Here is a 23,881-nt window from a genome sequence, read left to right on the forward strand (position 1 = left end):
CACAATGTTTACAGTGGAAAGATTTTTCTCCAGTATGGACACGAAGGTGTTGCTTTAGGTTATGGACTGTCTGAAACTCTTGTCACAATGTTTACATTGCAAAGGTTTTTCTCCAGTGTGGATACGCTGGTGTGTTTTCAGGGAAGATAATGCAGTAAAAATCTTGTCACAATGTTTACATTGGAAAAGTTTTTCTCCAGTGTGGACATACTGGTGTGTCTCTAGGCCCCTTGAATTTCTGAAAATCTTGTCACAATGTTTACATTGGAAAGGTTTTTCTCCAGTATGGACACGGAGGTGATCCTTCAGGTTACCTGACTGACTGAAACTCTTGTCACAATGTTTACATTGTGTCAAGGAATTTTGGGGTGTTTAAACAGAAAACACCTCAGGCCAGCTATGTTTATAACTCAGCTGTTGCTGTCCGCCTGAAGGCTATAGCTCTACTCTGTTTATAACTCAGCTGTTGTTTACTGTCTATTATTATAGAAGTTTTATTGCTTTATTGTCTTAGACCTGCGTTTGACTTCTCCACCTGTTAGATCAGTGTTTTTCCTAAGACGTTTCCCTTGGTTGGGTAGGGGAGGGTGGAGACTAATCTGCAGTATATCTAGGCTCCCTGTGCTAATGTATGGTGTGACACACAGCCGTGGGTTTTCCAATACATGTCATTGTGGTGTATACATGAATCTAAGTTGTGTGCTCTCCTTGATGGTACCTCAATATAATTACTCAATCTTCAAAACGCTTCTTTGCCTCAATTGATTTGTCTCTTCTCTTTGCTGAATTGAGTTCCCTATACAGATTGCATGGGCAATTGGAAAGGGTTTTCTCCACTGTGGACACGAAGGTGGCTCTTCAGATAACTTGAGCACTTGAAATTCTTGTCACAATGTTAACATTGGAAAGGTTTTTCTTCAGTGTGGACACGAAGGTGTCTCTCCAGATCACTTGAGCACTTGAAATTCTTGTCACAATGTTTACATTGGAAAAGTTTTTCTCCAGTGTGAACATACTGGTGTCTGTTCAGGCAACCTGACTGACTGAAACTCTTGTCACAATGTTTACATTGGAAAGGCTTTTCTCCAGTGTGGACACGAAGGTGTTTCTTTAGGCTATCTGACACACTGAAACTCTTGTCACAATGTTTACACTGGAAAGGTCTTTCTCCAGTGTGGACACGGATGTGATCCGTCAGGTGAGATGATTTAAGGAAACTCTTGTCACAATGTTTACATTGGAAAGGTCTTTCTCCAGTATGGACATGCTGGTGTTGCTTTAAGTTACCTGACACACTGAAACTCTTGTCACAATGTTTACACTGGAAAGGTTTTTCTCCAGTGTGGACACGGATGTGATCCGTCAGGTGAGATGATTTAATGAAACTCTTGTCACAATGTTTACATTGGAAAAGTTTTTCTCCAGTGTGGACATGCTGGTGTGACTTTAGGCCAGTTGAATTCCTGAAACCCTTGTCACAATGTTTACATTGGAAAAGTTTTTCTCCAGTGTGAACATACTGGTGTCTGTTCAGGTAACCTGACTGACTGAAACTCTTGTCACAATGTTTACATTGGAAAGGCTTTTCTCCAGTGTGGACACGAAGGTGTTTCTTTAGGCTACCTGACACACTGAAACTCTTGTCACAATGTTTACACTGGAAAGGTTTTTCTCCAGTGTGGACACGGATGTGATCCGTCAGGTGAGATGATTTAATGAAACTCTTGTCACAATGTTTACATTGGAAAAGTTTTTCTCCAGTGTGGACATGCTGGTGTGACTTTAGGCCAGTTGAATTCCTGAAACCCTTGTCACAATGTTTACATTGGAAAGGTTTTTCTCCAGTATGGACACGGAGGTGATCCATCAGGTTACTTGACTGACTGAAACTCTTGTCACAATGTTCACAGTTAAAAGGTTTTTCTCCAGTGTGGACACGGATGTGATCCGTCAGGTGAGATGATTTAATGAAACACTTGTTACAATGTTTACATTGGAAAAGTTTTTCTCCAGTGTGGACATGCTGGTGTTTCTTTAAGTTACCTGACAAACTGAAACTCTTGTCACAATGTTTACATTGGAAAGGTTTTTCTCCAGTATGGACACGGAGGTGATCCTTCAGGTTACCTGACTGACCGAAACTCTTGTCACAATGTTCACAGTTAAAAGGTTTTTCTCCAGTGTGGACACGCTGGTGCTTCTTCAGGGAACCTGAGTCACTGAAACTCTTGTCACTCCGTTCGTCATCATCGTCTTCACTGGTCTCCTCCCAATCATCACTGTCTTCAGTGACTTCAGTGTCAGATTCAAGTTCAACTTCAATCTCAGAGCAGTGGGAAGATATGTGTTCTTCTTCATCATCATCAATTTCTTCTTCACCTTTCACTGCTAGTAAGGTCAACGTTGACCCAACAGGTTCCTCTGGTCTTTGAAGTAGCTCCTCCTGTTCCTCTTTAAGCTCTTCCTGTTCCTCTTTAATGTGTGGAGGCTCTGGTTCCTCCTGGAGCAGACTGGGGCTCCTCTCCTGTTCAGGAGAAACCTCCTCTTTACACACAACCATGTGCAGGATGTCTAGGAGCAGAAACATAACATGATGGTCAAAACTGGATTCCTAAAATGTAAATCCATTCTTCTTCCATGTTCCATGTACAAAATGACCTACTAACTACCAAGACTAAACCGTTACTAACTACAGGTTATTACTGTTCTGAAAGATTTTAGCAAAATACAAAGAAAGTAATGTGAATAAGTTTTGTGTCGGGTAGCTCAGTCGGCAGAGCTCTTGCCTTAAAGGTCATGGGTTCGATCCCGGGCACCGCCAACTCAGCGTATGAGTAGCACGGCTTGGTGCAGCAAGTCGTGCGGGAAGTACTGGTAGCTGATGGTAGGTGTGGCACTCCACCTCAGAATCCATCTCCCAGGTGTCTAGCGCATTGTGACGGGGATAGCCTCCTGCGTGTCACCGGCTATTACTGACAATAAGCCACTCCCGACCTACTTCTAGTGTGAAGTAATATAATTATTGTTACTTTAACACCAAAATTAATAAAGATGTTAGAGCAAATATTTCATTTGAATCATGAAATTCTGAAACAATTTAAAAAACATGATACTTCTCACCTGGGCTCTGATTTGGAAGTAAATTAGTCATGCCACTCAGAGCATGACATTATGAAACAGAAGCACTTCTGACAATGAAAGCTTGAAATGTGGACTGATGTTAGCTTAACAATCTACGTAAAATATTTCCACTCTTTTACATAGATTGTTAAGCTACCATCGCTACAGCAGTTTGTGAGATTTCATTGACCTAAATGGCTGTTATATCAACAAGCATAGCACGTCTGTAAATGTGTCTGTGAGTTTGTGAATCTGTCTGCCTGTGTGTCTGGGGCAAACGAGGGGGGGGGGGAGGGGCTGCGCATCAGCATACCAAAACCTAACCCACGGGGAAGACCATTGACTGGCCTAAGTAGCCTACCTGCTGCGCTGCTATAATATTATATCAACATAATGTCATATCGTTGACCTAAATGGCTTTATATCAACAAGGATAGTAGGATTCAAATAGGGTTATGCTGTCTTTTGTCTTTTTTCAGAAATTACTTTGGACATGTGGAAAACTTTGATTAAACATGCAGCACTCAGGTAAAGCTGGGTTACATTTTGTTAAAATAATAACCCCGTACCATGTGGTGTTTCATTAGCTCAAGCGTGACAAAATAGGCTACAGCTTGTTGTTGTTCTGCTGCTGCTGCTCTGAACACACGTGAACTGTAAATATACAAAGGATTCGACAGTGACATCACTGTTATGCAACACGGAAGTAACACAGACTCGAAGCAGTTTAAAAACCACAGTCAGTGACGCGTGGATGACGAATCCTTAGTATTTTCATTCAACCGGACAGAGTCAACTGGAAAAGGTCCTGGTGACGCTCAGGAAAACTTGGGATATGGGATTTCCTTCTTGCGTACCAGTGGTTGGGAACCTCTGGTGTAAACCATTGGGAATATCTTATCTACAAGCTCACTGGAGCCAGGGGGAGCACCCCACAACCATCACTCCTGCCCCCCATACCCCTCCAACCCCTGAGCCAGGGGGAGCTCCCCACACCCATCACTCCTGACCCCCATACCACTCCACCCCCTGAGCCAGGGGGAGCACCCCACACCCATCACTCCTGCCCCCCATACCCCTCCACCCCCTGACTACCATCAGCTATGCAAGCAGGTGTGTAACAGACGACAATTAGGAGAATGGAAAGGGGTGCTCCCAATCTGATTAGCCGGAGGAGGCAAATATACATCATCTGTACTTAAACACTATACTTAGTGAACTAACCCTCAACCACACAACAAACAGACAGAGATACCAAGTCAAACTGAATTTGTACTATTTACACTAGGGATGTGCCGATGAGACATTTTGGACGATATCGATATCCAATGTAATTAATTGCCGTTATGGCCGATAACTGATATCGATATGATCTCATTCTGTATTGAAAAATGTAAATGATTTTGTTCATTCTGAAAAATACATGTAACAGGGTGTCTGCACTGCAGGCTTAGGCAAGTCAGTTTTAACTTAAACACTGTTATATTTAATATTGTGAGCTTGTAGATCTGATCAAGCTGTTACTTTGGGCTTGTTTATTTAATCGGTTTATTAATCGGTTCGATTAATCGGTCTGGCCATTGGTCTGATTGATTAATCTAACTGATGCCGATTAATCTAAAAACTAAAATCGGCCAATATCGATGTGTTTGCCGTTAATCTCCCATCACTAATTCATACTACAAACATGGCTTGCAGCGAGCCCACATTGTTTCTCCAGGAACAATATTTTCTAGTTTGCCATTGTTATTGTACAGTGAAAATAAGACATTGTGGCAGCCCCACAGAACAGAACATATTAAAGAAAGGAAGAGAACATGAAACTTACTGAGGTGTGGCTGGTCTACAGCTTCCTGTTCAATAGAAACGTCTTCAGCTGCCTGTTTAATAGAAACGTCTTCAGCTTCCTGTTTAATAGAAACGTCTTCAGCTTCCTGTTTAATGGAAACGTCCCTGGCTGAGTCTGGAGAGTTCAACTTCACCTGGGAGTGATGCATCATGGGTATTGTAGTTCTTATGAGTCTGGAGAGTTCGTCTTCACCTGCAGTCTGGACTCCGGTCTGAAATCAAGTGAATAAGGAAGGACTTTAATAACTGGAGATCTATAGTCTGGCAGCCAGGGGTGTGGAGTGGGAAATGTGTTTTTATTGGCCTAAAATATTGCCTATATACTTAAAAAATACTTAATTTAATGAGTCCACTTACTGACCGGCTGTCGGTATATATATATATATATATATATATATATATATATATATATATATATACGGCAAGATGTCAACATTTCATTATGCTGTAACGATTAGGCCGCCAGCATTTATTGATAACTTGTGACATAATTCACACCAGCATTTTTCCCTGTTTAACTCTTATCTTGAAGAGCAAAAAACGCAGACCGGAAGTTATGATCTTATGTTAGGGTGTGTGACGATGCATCATTATTCCATGTTTACCGCCGGTGCTGCTAACAAACATATTGGAGGCGCATCAGAGCGCCGGCTCTGGGCCGTGGAATAAACCTTGTTTGGACCAAAATGCCATCTGGGACAAGGAATAGCATTATGAGTTGATCAATCACAAGCACTATAAAAGATCAATTGCCGTTGATCTACGGCAATGGCGGACTAAGGGCCGATTCATACACCCTTTGGTCAACAAGAAAAGTACAACCAATGAATCTATTTGGAAAGACTTTGGTTTCAAGGAGTGTGGTGACGAACAAAGTCGACTTCTCAACAAGTCAACTTCATTGTCACAAGGAAACTCGCACTAGGAGAAGTTGAACAAATAATTCAACTAGAAAAAGTGGCCCTCGGGGCACAGGTCTCCACCAAGCCAGGTCAGGTTGTGGCCTCCTGGTGGCGCTATAACAGGCCAATGTGAAAAGGGTGGGATATAATCCTCAGCCTAGCAAGAAAGTGTGTGAAAGGTTTCACATAAATTGAACGCTGCGTTCATGATTTGAGGCTTTTTGTTCAAAACGGGCCAATCTTGACAACGAATTATAGCCAATTAGGATGGAATATAAAATATCGGACAGGTCCGTCTTGAACACATGACTATAGAGATACTGTGTAATAGGGCATTAATCAAAAAATCGATTTATCGATAAACGAGTCACGAGTCGACTCGCAGCAGCGCGAGTCGAAAGTTGAGCTTTTTTTTTTTTTTTTCTCCCCTTTTTTCATTGCATTCAGAACGCGCCCTTAATTAAAAACCAAATGCAGCTGTGTAGGCTATGTGGCTCTCACCGCGCGTCCCACTATTGAGACTGGCTGAAGTCTGTTTGAACTGCGCTGTGTCAGAGAAGTAACAGATAGAAGCACGCAAACGTTACCCCCAAACGATAGTCCCCTCACCTCCGTGCTGGAAATATAACGTCTGGGTTCCCGAGGCTACATTCATGCTGACGCAATGACTGTCTGTTTCTGGCTAAGCTTTACGCGCAGCGCACATGAACCTCTCCGTCTCCGGTCAGTGCGGGTTGTTGTTTATTTTCATGGCTCAGAAAATGAGAACGTTATCGAGTTGTGGAGGAGGAGGAGGAGGAGAATAATAATGTTATATCTCTTATTGTGTTCTCGGTGCTGCTGCTGCGCTGTGTGCCAATACCACTACTTTACCTGGATAACATCATCTTTTCATTTTGACATGATTCACATGAAATAATAATCCTGTACCGGAACCGCGTGTAGCGTTTGGTTTCATTAACGCGATCGCCACAAAATAGCCTACAGCTGCTGCTGCTAAAGATACAAAGATTGGACATTTAAACGACGCAAAACTTTGAATTCCCCTTTTGTGTACCAGTGCCACGTGTCCTCTGATATAGATGATACATGCACTGTGACTGTGTCATATTGGAGAGGCCACTGAATGCGCACTGTTTGACATGCTCCGTATTTGAGCGCGCGGCAGCTCCACCCGCCCCTGTTAAATCCCCGCGCGTCCGCCCCCCCCCCCCCCCCCCCCCACCCCGTCGCCATAAACGATAAATCGATAAATCGATACTTTACTGTCCGACAAGTCGACTGGGAAAAATCTCAAGTCGTTAATGCCCTACTGTGTAACGATTTGCGACATTTTTTGATATTACTCCTCCTGGTGGCGCTATAAAAGGCAGATGTGAAAAATGTAGATCAAAGGTTTGTTCTTGGCCTCTAGGGAGTGTGCATACAACGTTTCACGCAGATCGGTGCAGTTATAGGTAAATAATGTGAAAAGCTGCCTCATGGTGGAGGTTCATCATTGGCATCCAGGAAAAATGCAAAACATACTCTCTCCCCATGCCTTTGGCCTGGTGGAGACAAATCTTAGATTGACTAAGATGTACGTGTTAACATTACAGTGGACAGAGTACAAATCCTGCTCATTTACAAACTACGTTTGCACCTTCGACAACCTGCAGCTTGAAAAGGCCTTCAGCTCATCTCTGAACTCGGTAGAATCTGCACCTGGCTCGCTGATAACAAAAACTATCATTACACCTGGGAAAAACGGAATCTTTGGATCAAATAATAATGTTTTCACTCCTAAAATGTATAAAACTAATAATACATGTGAAAAATATATATTTTGCCATTGCCCGTTAGTACTATATTGCAACATAGCCATGGAAGAGTGTCACGTTGCTGCCTTTTGTTGTTATTTTTTCCTTCCAAAAGAGCAAGATCACTTGTCTTTTCTTGTGTGTTATCGATGTAATTAATATATGTCACCCCACGCGATGTACAGACTGCTTGACTATAGGCATGTAAACATGACATAATTGTATTAATGTTTAAGTGTAATGATGTTATTGACCGGATTGTCCGTAGTCCTCCAGCCGTTAGCTTACAGTTGCTAATATTATAAGCTAACAACATTACTAAAGCCAATGTATTGCATTAAATGCGGCCTGTCCGCGGTAAATTACTTATACAAGTGAGTCGCGTTATATTTACCTAAATTACCAGCCAAAGTACATTCCAAATAAACAATTATTAGCCACGTTATGTTGTTATATCAGTTTAATTAATAAAAAAACATCGTTCACAATACGGCCGTTAGCACTGTGAATTCAACATCCGGTGAGGAGAGGATACGGTTCGTGTATGTGTTGTGTATGGAAGTCAGCGCATACAGTGGCTTACCGGATGTAAGCCTTGCACACTAAATAGACACTAAATAGAAAGCCTGCAAAAAAAGTTTACAGATAAAGAAGGACGGACAGGCTGAACTCTTTTGACTGACAAAGAGCTGGCGATATTGAGCCTATATGCCAGAACAAATTAATCCACAGCAGCATGCCTACATAAGTTCCACGTCGCTTGCAGAAAGAACTGTTCTTTTGACTGACAAAACATTTAGCGGTTCGGGAGGTCTATCTGGTTGGAATTATTCAAACACTTTTTATTTTGTATCGCGCATCGGCAAGCGTTCTCGCTTCATGGAAAGTAAATGTCGGGTCGAGTCTAACCGAGCATTCAATAATAATAATAATAATAATAACAATGATAATAATCATTGTATTCATATTCCTATTATCTTATCAAAATAATAAACAAATTCCAAGTTAATTAACCAGCCAAACGTATATGATTTAATTCGTTGGACATGGAATGCAGCAACAACAACAATGTCGTCTCCAGCTGTCCGTTTGTGTTCTTTTTTTTTCTCCACCCCTACCACCATAACCACCCTAACTCGCTCATTTTTTGCTCATTTAAAAAAAATAAAAAAAAACCATGTAAACTATGGAATTGGGGCTTTCATTTGGTATATAAATCGGTTGTGTAGGCGCTCTCTACGAAACGATATCAAGTGAAAAGGAAATGTCGGGGAATCACCATTAACACCATTATCAAGCAGCGCAAACAAAAGACGAGAGGGGGAGAAAGGGTGACGGCGGTCGATTGGGCCGATTATAGTCAGACTGAGTAAGAGATATATGCCTAAAATCATATTTACAAAATGTTTCAAATGGAAAAAAAAACAGAGATGATTTCAACCGAATATTTAGACAAAGTCATGCAAGGGGAACTTTCTCTGGACTCCATGGGCTAAGAAAATAAACATTGAAATTTCAAATTCGGTCAGAACGGCTGCTCAGACTTCCTAGTGTTAACAGTTTGCAGAATTACAGTACATTTCAAGTACAACTCAATACAAAAACTGTTGACTGTGGACGACACCAGAAAGCATTACTTGTTTATAATCGAGTCCACGCTTTTCAATTCATCAGAACATGTAGAGACGTACAGAGATCTCTATATAGTACATCTATAAGGGCTCCATCTTGCGCCAAATATTTGCCATGTTTTACTATTTTGAAAAACATTTTAAATAGTTCAACTAGCCGATCTACATCTACACGTTGTGAGCTTGTAGATCAGCTATTTGAACTATTTCAAAACGTTTTTTATTTTTAATATATTTTTTTTACAAATTAGTTCAGGGATAAGGGAATTGCAGCCGTCTGTACTGCTGCTAGTATTAACTACATCAGGGATGTCAAACTCAAATACACAGTGGGCCAAAATAAATAAATTGGTACAAGTCGAGGACCGATCAATAGTCGAGAGAAGACGCATGCTTGCACTTGCGGGCCCTCGATACACGTGTGACAATGCACTCGCAGTGCATTGTGGGACTTGTAGTATTATGGTGGTCCGTGCAATATACCAGAGGGCCAGTTCTAATACTAATTAAATATCATCCCGCGGGCCAAAGATAATTCATTCACAGGCCTGATTTGGCCCCCGGGCCTTGAGTTTGACATATATGAACTACATGCTTGTTTTTAACAGGTTACACTATTATTACTGCTGCTAGTATTAACTACTTCTTGTTTATAACATGTTACACTATTATTACTGCTGCTAGTATTAACTACTAAATAATAATAATAATAATAATAGCTCAGATGTATATAGCGCTTTTCTAAATACCCAAAGCGCTTTACATGGGAACACCAGGAACAGACTTTATTAAGAAAAAAAAGATCAAAGCTAAAACATAACAGATACAGGGTTAAAAAGATAAAAGGATAAACGAGACCTCAACTGGGGAAGGCTATTCTGAAAAGGTGTGTTTTGAGTGAGGTTTTGAAGGAGAGGAGAGAGGGAGCAGCTCTGAGATGGTTGGGGAGTTCATTCCAGAGTTTGGGGGCCGAAACATAAAAGGCCCTGTAATGCTGCTAGTATTAACTACTGCTTGTTTAGGATAATGTATAACTAACAAGCAGATATGAGAGAAATACTCATCATGTTGTTCCATGTTAAAATAATATAAAAGATAAATGTAGTAAAAACAAGGTGAATCAGTTCATCTTACCGGCTGTGTTTCAGCGTTGAGCTGCTTAACGACCACACTGTTTTCAAAACGTTTACTATTGGTATTATTAGTATTATTTATTATTAAAGTGTTTTCTAACGACACTGCAGGCTAACAGCTAGCTGTGTGTGAACGCACATAGGACTACTGTGCAAGGGCTGTGCGCATGCGCACTAGTCCTGCCGCTGCCGAGCCATATTAGAAGTGAGACAGAGTTACGACAACTCTGTTCACGTCACGGGGCTTCAGTCCAATGGCGGCTCTTCTACATAGACTTCTATTGTTAAGGGACACCCGGGAGTTTACGGAATGCATTGGAGTCATAGACTGTAAAAAATATGGACAAAGCGTTCCCCGGGTCTAACATGAACGTAAAATGAAGCCTGTAATAATATGGTAATTCCTGATGTAAGTCGCCATCTTTCTAGATCCGTTTTGGACCAGCTGGCCATTGGCTGGCTCCGTTTTGGACCAGCTGGCCATTGGCTGCCCAGACAACGAGGCGGGACTTCCCCCCTTCTTCTCCGTTGGTTTTTATTTTGACTCGAGTGGGAGGGGAATCCCGATCATAGACTGTAACGGTAGCCACGCCCCTCAGAACATACGCAATGTTTTTTTTTTCTTTATGGTCATTTTTTTAATTAATGGGACCATCATTTTCCAAAAAGAATATTATGACATTAGAAATGAGACTTTAAACTAGTGACTGGAAGAAGAAAGTATTCATGACCATGTTTATTAAGGTAATACAGTCTAGGTGAAGTTGGGCCAAAATACATGGGCCTCTATGGAGCTATGGGGCTTTTTGGGTCCAGTCCAGCGCCACAACAGGCCATTATATGAACTACCGATTTCAAATGAGGCTTCACGAAATATCTGGCTGACTGCCCCCCTGATTGGAGTCTGTGGGCTCGCGCGAGAACATGAACCACGTGACCAGGCTGTTTTTTTGCCCCCTCAATGTCGTAAATCTCTGTGGCTCTGCCCTGCTGGAGCCTGGAGCGTGCACGGTGCACGTACCACAAACGGTCACTAGGGGGAGCCAAAGTACAGTGTAATACAGTGGGGAGCAGCTATGGAACAGCTATAGAGCTGATAACTCTCCCATGGAGATCTCTATGGGAGATCAATATTATTTATATCAATTATTCTGAGCCTAGAATCAATCCATCAGGATCCTGGTGAGTCATGACCATAACACCTCTGATTCTGAGAAAACAAACAAACAACAAGATTGCATATTTAATTATATGATTTACTACATTTAATAAATGCTCTTTGTTTAGCGTTTTTTCATTTCCATTTATTCACAGAATCTGATATGTTTTATGGCCATGATTCACCAGGATCCTGGAAGGCTTGATTCTAGGCTTAAAATAATTGATATAAATATTTTAATGCATTTAAATATACATATTTCTTTAATAGAAATTGAAAAAAATGAATGGTCCAGAAAACCACGCCCACTTCTATGTTCTATACCAGTTTTCTCAACCTTTTTTGGTCCCGGGGCACACTTTTCATAGCCTAAAAATCTTGGGGCACACCTAGATATATGGTGTGTGTATAAACTGTATATATACCGGTGTATATATATATATATATATACAGTGTTGGGGAGTATTAAGCTACATGTAGCTGAGCTACGTAGCTGAGCTACATTTTGCTGTAGCTTGTGGTATTTTAGCTACATTCATATTTGTGTACCTCGTCAAGTAGCTCAGCTACCTTTTGGGTCATTTTTTGTAGCTTAGCTACTCAAGTTACAAGCTACAATTTTGGGCAATAACATGAAATATTATATTAATTTTGACCATTGGTTGCTGTGTTAATTCTTGTACTAGAACCCCCTTTGAAAAATCAAGGACTGTTCCTTTTTCTGATTGCTTTGAGGGCATTATCAGCACTTGACAGCTGCCTCTAATTGGCCTCTGATTGGCCCTGGTATCACAGGGTGGGAGGGGTCTCCCAGGGGGGGAGCAGGGGTCTCCTAGAGGGGAGGAGGGGTCTCCCAGAGGGGAGCAGGGTGGGGGGGTCTCCCAGAGGGGAGCAGGGGGAGGAGGGGTCTCCCAGAGGGGAGCAGGGTGGGGGGGTCTCCCAGAGGGGAGCAGGGGGAGGAGGGGTCTCCCAGAGGGGAGCAGGGTGGGGGGGGTCTCCCAGAGGGGAGCAGGGTGAGGAGGGGTCTCCCAGAGGGGAGCAGGGTGGGGGGGGTCTCCCAGAGGGGAGCAGGCTGGGAGGGGTCTCCCAGAGGGGAGCAGGGTGGGGGGGTCTCCCAGAGGGGAGCAGGGGGAGGAGGGGTCTCTCAGAGGGGAGCAGGGTGGGAGGGGTCTCCCAGAGGGGAGCAGGGTGGGAGGAGGGGTCTCCCAGAGGGGAGCAGGGTGAGGAGGGGTCTCCCAGAGGGGAGCAGGGGTCTCCCAGAGGGGAGCAGGGTGGGGGGGTCTCCCAGAGGGGAGCAGGGTGGGGGGGTCTCCCAGAGGGGAGCAGGGGGAGGAGGGGTCTCCCAGAGGGGAGCAGGGTGGGGGGGTCTCCCAGAGGGGAGCAGGGTGGGAGGAGGGGTCTCCCAGAGGGGAGCAGGGTGGGGGGGTCTCCCAGAGGGGAGCAGGGGGAGGAGGGGTCTCCCAGAGGGGAGCAGGGTGGGAGGGGTCTCCCAGAGGGGAGCAGGTTGAGGAGGGGGGAGCAGGGTGAGGAGGGGTCTCCCAGAGGGGAGCAGGGTGGGAGGGGTCTCCCAGAGGGGAGCAGGCTGGGAGGGGTCTCCCAGAGGGGAGCAGGCTGGGAGGGGTCTCCCAGAGGGGAGCAGGGGGAGGAGGGGTCTCCCAGAGGGGAGCAGGGGGAGGGGTCTCCCCGAGGGGAGCAGGGTGGGATGGGTCTCCCAGAGGGGAGGAGGGGTCTCCCAGAGGGGAGGGGTCTCCCAGAGGGGAGGAGGGGTCTCCCGCATGTACATTATCAATTTAACGCTGAAAAATAAAAAGTAGCTGAGCTACTTTGAGCTACTTTTTCCATGTAGCTGTAGCTTTACAAGCTACATCTCTCCAGGGGTAGCTATGTAGCTTGATCAAGCTACTGCCATGGTGAGCTACTTGTAGCTTTACAAGCTACGCTTTCAAAGTAACTTGCCCAACACTGTATATATATATATATATATATATATATATATATATATATACATATATATATATGAACCCAATATACTTTTAAAAACACACATGACAGCACTCGTCAAATAACTTTAAATAGAAAGAAAAGGACAGAGACAGTGCCTCAGTTTCACCAATTTATTTTTGAAAACTCATAATCTAGAAACTTCCTCTCCTGTTGTATTTCCAGGTAGTTGTTTGCAAAACAGGTAATTCTCTCTGATGAAGTCACCATCCGCGTCACAATCAACGAATCTCACGTTTGCCAACAGTTGTGCGTGTCCACTTATATCTGTTGATTCATCCACTTGCACTGCAAATTTACCACTCGTCATCGATTTGTGTATGACAACACTCTCGATGTCTGCAGACATTTCTTCAATGCGTCGCCCAATTGTGCTATCTGAGAGCGGCACATTTGCTAATTCCTTTGCAAGATCTGCTGGCACCAAGCCCATGCACACCCCCCGCGAGTTTGAATGCTCTGGCTATTACTGTTTCTGCCAATGTATGTGGCATTTTTAACTGTGCCATCAACTCTGCGATTTGGTAGCTTAATTCCAGACCTTTTTCAGAAGTCTTAGTGGTACTGCATATCAAGAGACTTGCCTGCTTCGTTGTGTCTTTCTCCTTTTTTTCTTTCAAGCTCACGAAAAAGTGTTTGTCCTTTGTAGAGAGTTCATCATGATTGGTATCAAGGTGGCGCTTCAGTTTACTCTGAACCATGCCGCTGTTTGCAAGCTTGAATCCACAAACTATACACAGCGGAATCGGGTACGTTTTATCCCCAGTAAACGTGAAGCCAAACTTCATGTAATCATCACGGTACAGTCTGGCAGGGGCTTTCTTTGTAGGCGTTGCGTTGGTAGTAGTCGCCGTTCCCCCCGGTGGCGGCGGCGAGGGACCGCTTGCTGTGCCGTCATCAGATGCAGGTGACACGGCGACGCTGTCTGTGCTGTCGGGTTCTGGTGGTGTCTTTCTGGAGGGAACGAAATGTAGCGTCTTCTGGATGCATCTCTTCTTTGCTGCTGGTTCCATCTTGTAGTAGCTGTACAATGTGAATGCCATGTCTGTGCTGTGCCCCATTTATACAGTAAAGTTGCCAGGCGATTAACATTTCTATGGCCGATGGTCGTTAAGAGTCTATTGTTCCGTCGTCATGTTGTTTTCGCACGTCTATTTAGACGTGTGACAACAACAACGACGCAACAATAGGACGCCTAGCTATCGCTTTCGGGGGAGGGCTAGTGTTACTTTCGGTCAAAATCTCGAGGCACACCTGGACAAATCAAGGGCACAGTAAAGTGCCGCGGTACATAGGTTGAGAAACACTCAGTATAGAATCTATACTGTGGTGTCATCAAAGTCTATCTAATCATTTTAAATATAAACCATAATATAAACCTTTTGATGAATCACATTAACAAATCTCACCTGCACAATATGTTGTTGTTCCAAATGTGTTGTTTTTAAACGTGCAAATAAAAAAAATATGAATCCTATGCATCATAGGAATTGTATGATAGCGAATACATTACACCAATATTCCCTTTATTCTAAATCCAGCTAATCCATCTTTTTTCCATTCCCTCCTTTCTTCTGTATACTTCCTGCAGTACAGAAATATACAGATTGGGCTGTAGTGTAGCATACCACTAGGACACAGGACAGACAGTGGAGGCTGTAGTGTAGCATGCCACTAGGACACAGGACAGACAGTGGAGGCTGTAGTGTAGCATGCCACTAGGACACAGGACAGAGACAGTGAGGGCTGTAGTGTAGCATGCCACTAGGACACAGGACAGACAGTGGGGGCTGTAGTGTAGCATGCCACTTGGACACAGGCTGGGGTCTGATCAGCCATGGTTGAGTCGCATGGAGGGTGTATGTTGTAAGACCCAGAAACACCCAACGATCCCAGGTTTACAACACTGATGATGTGCAAGTTCATGCATCAGTAGATGTTTAATTAACTGTATCTTCTGCTGCTGCTGCTGCTTTGTGTATCCTGACTCAGACTGTGTTTAATTAACTGTATCTGCTGCTGCTTTGTGTATCCCGACTCAGACTGTATGCCAACTGCAACATGGAGAGACGTCAAGGTGTCTGATTTCAATACACATCATGTACCATAGAGTCTATGGCATAGACTTACTTTATTCTGTTATTCTATTGGATCATAAAAGGCAAGTGTACTCTTGAATAAATATACAAATTGATTCATTGTCTAATAATAATAATAATAATAATAATATTTTGATTCATGAATTGATTTACTAAACAGCTCACTGCTTTGCCCGTTAGAGTAAGCATGTTTATTTGTACATTTCAACAAGGAAGGCAGTGTGCTTTACACACAACATCTGGGCGGAAACCCCTTTTGGTGTTTTAAGCTTTATGTTATACTTTGGCTATTGAAAAATAGCAGATCTACAAGCTCGTAGCGTGGCACTGAGTGCAGCACTACAAGCTTGTAGATCTGATATTGTTTTATTTGTTTGAAAATGTGGTGCAACTCTTTGAATATATATTCTTTCACAGCGAACATTTTTAACTCTAATCGTTGCTCCTGGGGGGTCCCTGGAACAACATATTTTCAGATGGGGATCTAAATGGGTTAAGAGCAATGTAAAGTGTGATGCATTCACAATAAAAGGACATTTGATTTTGAATACAATCAAAACTAGAAACAAATTTCAAGAAATTTTACTGGGTGCCTGGAACTCGCGAAGTCTGTGCAGCATTTGAGCCACGGACCACCATTTGATGACATTTAGCCTCTCAGAAGGGTCCATTTGGTTACATGTGAGCCAGGAGGTCTCCCCATTGACTTCCAATGGGGTATTTTGTCTTAGTTTATTGCGCATTCTAATGCTAACATGTTAATACTAGCATGCTAACATGCTAACATTTTAATGCTAACATGCTAATGCTAACATGTTAATGCTAACATGATATCAAGCTAAAATGCTAACATGCTGCTAACATGCTAACATGCTAATGCTATCATACTAACATGCTAATGCTATCATGCTAACATACATGCTATCATGCTAACGCTATCATGCAAACATGCTAATGCTAACATGCTAATGATATCATGCCAACATGTTAATGCTATCATGCTAACATTCAAATGCTAACATGCTAACATGCTAATGCTAACATGCTAACATGTTAATGCTATCATGCTAATGCTAACATGCTAATGCTATCATGCTAATGCTAACATGCTAATGCTATCATGCTAACATGCTAATGTTAACATGCTAATGCTATCATGCTAACATGCTAATGTTAACATGCTAATGCTACCATGCTATCATGGTAATGCTATAATGCAAACATGCTAATGTTAACATGCTAATGCTATCATGCTAACATGTTAATGCTATCATACTAACATTCTAATGCTAACATGCTATCATGCTAATGCTATCATGCTAATGCTATCATGCTAACATGTTAATGCTAACATGCTAAAATGCTAACATGTTAATGCTAACATGCTAATGCTATCATGCTAATGCTAACATGCTAATGCTAACATGTTAACATGCTAATGCTAACATGCTAACATGCTTATGTTAGCATTAGCATGTTAGCATGATAGCATTAGCATGTTAGCATTAGCATGTTAGCAACATGTTAGCATGATATCATGTTAGCATTAGCATGTTAGCATTAAAATGTTAGCATGCTAGCATGTTAGTATTAGCATGTTAGCATGTTAGCATTAGAATGTTGGTGGCAACGTAATGCGCAATGAACTAAGACAAAATACCTCATTGAAAGTCAATGGGGAGACCTGGCTCACATATAACCAAATGGACCCTTCTGAGAAAATGTCATGGTGGTCCGTGGCTCAAATGCTGCACAGACTTGGCGAGCTGCAGGCACCCAGTAAAATCTCTTGAATTTTTTTGTATTTGTTATTTTTATTCTAACTCACGTTTCTATCGGCGACACAGATGTTGCTTTGCTGTAAACCAGTGGTCCTTGAGGGGGTTCCAGGTGGTCCCCAGATAAATAGATATGATGAGTTGGTAACCATCTTGAGGTTAAAGGGCAAATAACATGCATTTAAAAACTGCTTTTAATAGTTAATAATCATATTTTCTATGTCCCTCAAAGTTATTTCTAATGGTTTGAGCCTCAATCACCACTCTGATATAACCAGGCCTTGTCATTTCTTTCTGGACTTTGAAAGCAGTTTTAGCTGCAGTACCACAATGTCCTGAGGTGGTGGGGGTGCTGATATGCAGATTATTTAATATTTGAGTCATTATAATACTGATGCTAGATAAACCAGGCTTGTTTCCATTCCATGCCAGCTTGTAAAACCAACAATGGTGGACATTGTAAACAAAGTGGGAATGCAAATTTGGAACTGAAGACTGAATAAGAGGAGGAATTATACAAAGTAGGGTGACATTGATGACATCACGATGATGCCAAAATCAGTTGAGCTGTTCCTGAGAGCAATTTCCATTAAAACACCCATATGATATGAAAGCCTGATTGTTCAAAATTGGTTATTTGTGGGGATAGAAAACACACATGGGAGCCCCAGAAACACAAAAGAAATTCAAAAAAGTTGAATTTGATGTTATAGGTACTTTAATACATTCTTCTTGTGATGTTCCAATGGCATAAGATCGAAATAAACCATTCAAACAAATATATAAATACTCAACCTTGGTCACATTTATTCAGTGGCAACAAAAACAAGTCAATGTAGTGCAAGTCCAACTATGGCCAGAACATCTAGATCAGGGGTGCCCAAAAGGTAGATCTACCAGTAGATCACAAAGGCTCTGCAGGTGGACCACATGACATTCTCAAATATGTATAATTTAAAATAAAGAGCTTTTCTCCAGTGTGGACACGCTGGTGTGTGAGCGTACCTATGTTCCCCAGGTTCTATATTCCCAACCATGCAAAAAAGGTTCTTTGTTTCCCAATTAGAATAAACATAATTCTAGTAAGACTAAAAGTATTTTAGCAACTTAGGGCGCTTTCACACCGGACATGTTTGGTTCGTTTAAAACGAACCATGGTCCGCTTACCCCTTTGGTTCGGTTGGTGTGAACGTGCATACGAACTCTGGTGCGGATCAAAGAAACGAACCATGGTCCGCTAAAAAAGGCCGGACTCGGTTCGCTTCCAAACGAACCACGGTGCGCTTCGTTACTGGTGTGAATGCATTCGGACTTTATAGAGGACCAAATACAGGACGATAGGCAAAATAGCCGTCGGGCGTCGGCAGTTGTGAGGCTGCATTAATAAAAGCATGTATTTTTTTACGGGGATCATATGACAGCTGACAGTCTGATTTTAATAGTAGACGCATACAGTATATGTCGAGGCGCAGCGCAGCATACGAGGTTCACATGCGCAAAATGTACAAGTTATCGACATGGAATGCTGTACGCCACGGTATGGCACACGATGTAAGCTTGTAGATCTGTTTATTTTAAGCATGCGCCGGCCGCCGCCACGCAAAGTTATGACAAAGTATGCGAATCTGCGATGCATGAGTCTTCATGCGAGTTTCTCTTTCAACTCGTGTCCCCTCCTCCCTCCCTGTGTGTGTGTGTGTGTGTGTGTGTCTGGGCGCGTGGGCGCACACGCACATGAGGGGACTGGGGGAGAGACCCATATATTTATATGGGAGAGACGCAGAGAAATATTTAAAATCATCCATGTCGCGCAGGCCGCAGGTATCGAGAAAAAGCCAATGTTAAATAAGCTATACACAGGTGGTCCCAAATGATTAATTGATTACATCACTATAGCAAAAGACGTAAAACTAGGTCAACTCAATTAGCTGCAGCGGAGCTGTTCTGACTTGAAGCTCAATAACCAACTGACCAAACCATAAGATGACATGGAAATGCCCGCCGCGGCGACGATTTGATGCGCAGAAATAACATGGGTGAAGGTGCACACATGGAAGAAAAGTCCTTTTTATCGGGGATACCTTGTTGTAGGCTATAAGTCTCCGTGAATTTATACATCAGCATTCAGCAGCAAGCACATTATTGTTCAAACACCTGCTCCTCTGTTCATCTGTTGCTCTGATTTGGCTAATAAAATAATGAATAAGAATGAATGCAATAGCAAGTTGTTGCTGCCTGTCATGTTGCTGTTCTCTTCTCTCTCTGTGTGACTGAAGGTTGCCCCAAAAATTGTAGACAGTGATTTCCCCTCATGTTCTTTTCCCCCTCACTATTTGGTTCGCTTAACATGTCCACGTGTCATTTGTTTACATATTTGGTACGCTTTACAAAGCCCAGTGTGAACACCAAACGGACCAAAATCAAAATTGGTCCGGACCTTCTAAGCGAACTTTGGGTGTGAAAGCGCCCTTAGTCTTAGGCCCCTTTTCCACTAGCAAGGTGGAACCAGAACTTTCCAGAACCTGAACCTATTTTTTTAGTTCTGGGTTTGTTTCCACAGCGCACAGCGCGGAACGGCACAGTTTCAGACCAGGTTCTCAGAACCTTTTTTCGGCCCTGCTTTTGAGGTAGTACTAACACTGAGTTCTGGGAACCTATGGGCGGGGCCAGCAGCGCTGCTGCTCTCGATCGGTCGAGCTGAGGTGACGGCACTCTGAGCACTGAGGAGACCGGAGCGAGGAGAAGCGCACACAACACAACAGCGCACATTTTAAACTCCTAAGTGCGACACAGCGACAGCGGACACACAGAAACATAACCTGGAAATGCACACAGAAACACTATGGCCACGAGAGAGGGAGAGACAGAGCTTGTGTGTGCGTGCGTGAGGGAGAGAGAGAGAGCCATAAAGATGTCGCGACGAGTTGTTTGCTTGCAGTTGTTGTTCTACATCACTACAGCTAACAGCTAGGCTAACTGCAGATAGTGTTTGCGTGCGTGTGCTCGCGCGCGAGCGCGCCATATGATCTATTCTAAATTGCCAGAACAGAAATGTCTTTCTTTTTCAGGGCAAGGCATTAGGCATAGCATTACTAGAAATGTGCTGTACACAATACTACACATTGGAAGAATTAAATTCAACTAGCACAACGGTTAAATGATTTGTATTTGCACATTTCTTGATATTGACATTACAACGGGACTGGATGTTATGGCACAATTTGCTCAATCTGCTCAAGAGGCACTATAATTGCAACCCACACAATGTTAAATGCTATATTCAAAAGGTGGGTTATCATTTATCATCATATGAGCTATAGCCTATATGAGATATATTTTTCTTTTGCAGTTTAAGCAAAATATTGTAGACAGGTAAAGGTTGGAGAACAACTGGTCTAATGCATTTAAAACGGGTGTTTTACTGTTGTCCCACTCCCCACATGGAAAGGAAATCCATATCGGCAAATATAGCCTATATATAATGTATGCTGCATATATCCATGTTCATATAAACTACAGTATGTGCATATACAGTATATGTATTATGTATAGGAAATATATGTGACAGCTGTGGCATGTGGCTGCCACAGCTGTGGCACATGTGGCATATAAAAATAAAATATGTTCATATTATTGGTTTAAAAAAGTACAATAAAGCAAATAAATTTGAAAATAGACAATCTACAAGCTCACGTGTCTCATCGAGCTTGTCTTTTTTCAAATGGCCGAAATGTATTTAAGTACAATACTATATACAGCTACTTTCCACCACTGTTGAATAATAACCAGTAATTATTTAAACACGAATATCTCTGTATTCCGGGACCCCCCCGGCCGTGCCAAGGGGGGTCCCTGCCGGCCGAGCTACTCAGCAGTGGGGGAATAGGGGGGGGGGGGGGGGGGGGGAGACTTAACAGGTTCTTGAAAGTTCTGGGTTCTGGTTATATGGAAACAGAAGCAGAACTTGGTTCTGGAACTTCACAGGTTCCTGGTAGTTCTGGGATCTGGAAAGTTCTAGTTCTGGTTCTTGTTCCACCCCATAGTGGAAAAGAGGCCTTAGTGTTACTCTTTGAACAATCCATTGAACTTTAGGCCTGCCTAGGCTACTTAAACTATCTAGTCTTAGCCAACTAAATATGAAACATATATGCTCAGACACTTCAACAACTGATGGCAAAAACAAACATTCTTTGTTCTGTATTTATACATACAATTGTATAGTACAAAACACTGAAGTCCTTAAACCAGAAACCTAACGCTAACCCTAAACCCTATAGGTAAGTGGGGAACATAGAACCTGGGGAACATAGGGATGACCCCGCTGGGATCTGTTCAGATTACTTGAATGCCAGAAACTCTTGTCACAATGTCACTGAAAAGGTTTTTCTCCGGTGTGGACTAGGGATGGAGCTCGTTCATTTTGTATTGATAACGAGCAGTTTATCGATCAGGCTTATCGAGCCCACTATCAAGCATGTTTGTGCCAGGCGTGGATTATTACATTTATTTATTGATCACCTCCTGTCTTTTTATTTGTTTAATGTTGCTTAATGTAAATCCTTCTGGATTAAGAGCGTCTGCTAAATGCCTATATTGTAAACATGATGTCATGGGCCGCTATGCTCCATAACAGGCATAATAAGCCCAAAGCTTATTGATAATGGGTACTCAATAAGCTTGTTATCAGATTTTGTCGGGTATCGGTTATCAAGCTCCAGCCCTAGTGTGGACACGTTGGTGTTTCTTGAGATCATTTGACTGAATGAAACTTTTGTCACAATGTTTACAGTTGAAAAGTTTTGTCTCCAGTGTGGATACGCTGGTGTGTCTTTAGATGACATGACTGATTGAAACTCTTGTCACAATGTTTACACTGAAAAGGTTTTTCTCCAGTGTGGACAAGATGGTGCTTCTTCAGATTATATGAATAATTGAAACTCTTGTCACAATGTTTACAATGAAAAGGCTTTTCTCCAGTGTGGATACGCTGGTGTCTTTTCAGGTGATGTGATACTCTGAAACTCTTGTCACAATGTTTACACTGAAAAGGTTTTTCTCCAGTGTGGACACGCTGGTGACTGTTCAGATTACTTGACTGAGTGAAACTCTTGTCACAATGTTTACACTGAAAAGGTTTTACTGCAGTGTGGACACGCTGGTGTCTCTTCAGATCACCTGACAAAATGAAACTCTTATCACAAGGTTTACACTGAAAAGGCTTTTCTCCAGTGTGGATATGCTGGTGTCTCTTCAGATCACTTGACTGAGTGAAACTCTTGTCACAATGTTTACAATGAAAAGGTTTTTCTCCAGTGTGGATATGCTGGTGTCTTTTCAGAAGACGTGATAGACTGAAACTCTTGTCACAATGGTGACAGTGAAAAGGTTTTTCTCCAGTGTGGACACGCTGGTGTCTGTTCAGATTATTTGACTGAGTGAAACTCTTGTCACAATGTTTACACTGAAAAGGTTTTTCTCCAGTGTGGACACGCTGGTGTCTGTTCAGATTACTTGACAGATTGAAACTCGTCACAATGTTTACAATGAAAAGGTTTTTCTCCAGTGTGGATATGCTGGTGTATTTTTAGAAGACGTGATAGACTGAAACTCTTGTCACAATGGTGACAGTGGAAAGGTTTTTCTCCAGTGTGGATACGCTGGTGTGTCTTCAGGTTATGTGATAATCTGAAACTCTTGTCACAATGGTGACAGTGGAAAGGTTTTACTCCAGTGTGGATACGCTGGTGTGTCTTCAAGTTTTTTGATACACTGAAACTCTTGTCACAATAGTGACAGTGGAAAGGTTTTTCTCCAGTGTGGATACGCTGGTGTGTCTTCAGGTTATTTGATAATCTGAAACTCTTGTCACAATGTTTACATTGGAAAGGTTTTTCTCCAGTGTGGCCACGTCCACTTGTCTTCCCCCAATCATCACTGGCTTCAGTGAGTTCAGTTTCAGATTCAAGTTTAACTTCAACTTCAGGGCAGTGTGAAGAGATGTCTTCATCAACTTCACTTTTCACTGCTAGTAATGCCAACATTGACCCAACAGGTTCCTCTGGTCTTTGAAGTAGTTCCTCCTGTTCCTCTTTAACGTGTGAAGGCTCTGGTTCCTCCTGGAGCAGACTGGAGCTCCTCTCCTGTTCAGGAGAAACTTCCTCTTTACACACAACCATGTGTTCAGTTGAGGTCCTGGCCAGAGACGTCATTCTGTTTTCATCATCTTCATTTTTTACAGCTACTAATGTGAACATTGACCCTTCACCCTCCTTTGGTCTTTGAAATTGCATCTCCTGTTCCTCTTTAATCAGTGGAGCTTCTAGTTTCAACTGGACCAGACATGGGCTCCTCTCCTGCTGTTCAGGGGAAACCTCCTCGAAATCTGGAAGGAGGAGAGGGGAGGTAACATCA

The 23,881-nt window shown here is 42.6% G+C and overlaps 1 protein-coding gene across 1 annotated transcript; it reads right to left on the reverse strand.

Moving 5' to 3' along the window:
- Positions 1-3,727: 3,727 nt before the first annotated feature.
- Positions 3,728-23,679, reverse strand: LOC310868095 (uncharacterized protein; the record flags this gene model as incomplete). The annotated part of the gene is made up of 4 exons (XM_083778358.1): positions 3,728-3,774; positions 22,730-22,821; positions 23,045-23,136; positions 23,644-23,679. 4 exons carry the CDS (start codon positions 23,677-23,679, stop codon positions 3,728-3,730), a joined length of 267 nt encoding a protein of 88 aa, XP_083634484.1.
- Positions 23,680-23,881: the final 202 nt, after the last annotated feature.

The sequence above is a fragment of the Protomyctophum parallelum genome (assembly GCF_964188405.1).
Source record: "Protomyctophum parallelum genome assembly, chromosome: 12".
NCBI classification, from domain to species: Eukaryota; Metazoa; Chordata; class Actinopteri; order Myctophiformes; family Myctophidae; genus Protomyctophum; species Protomyctophum parallelum.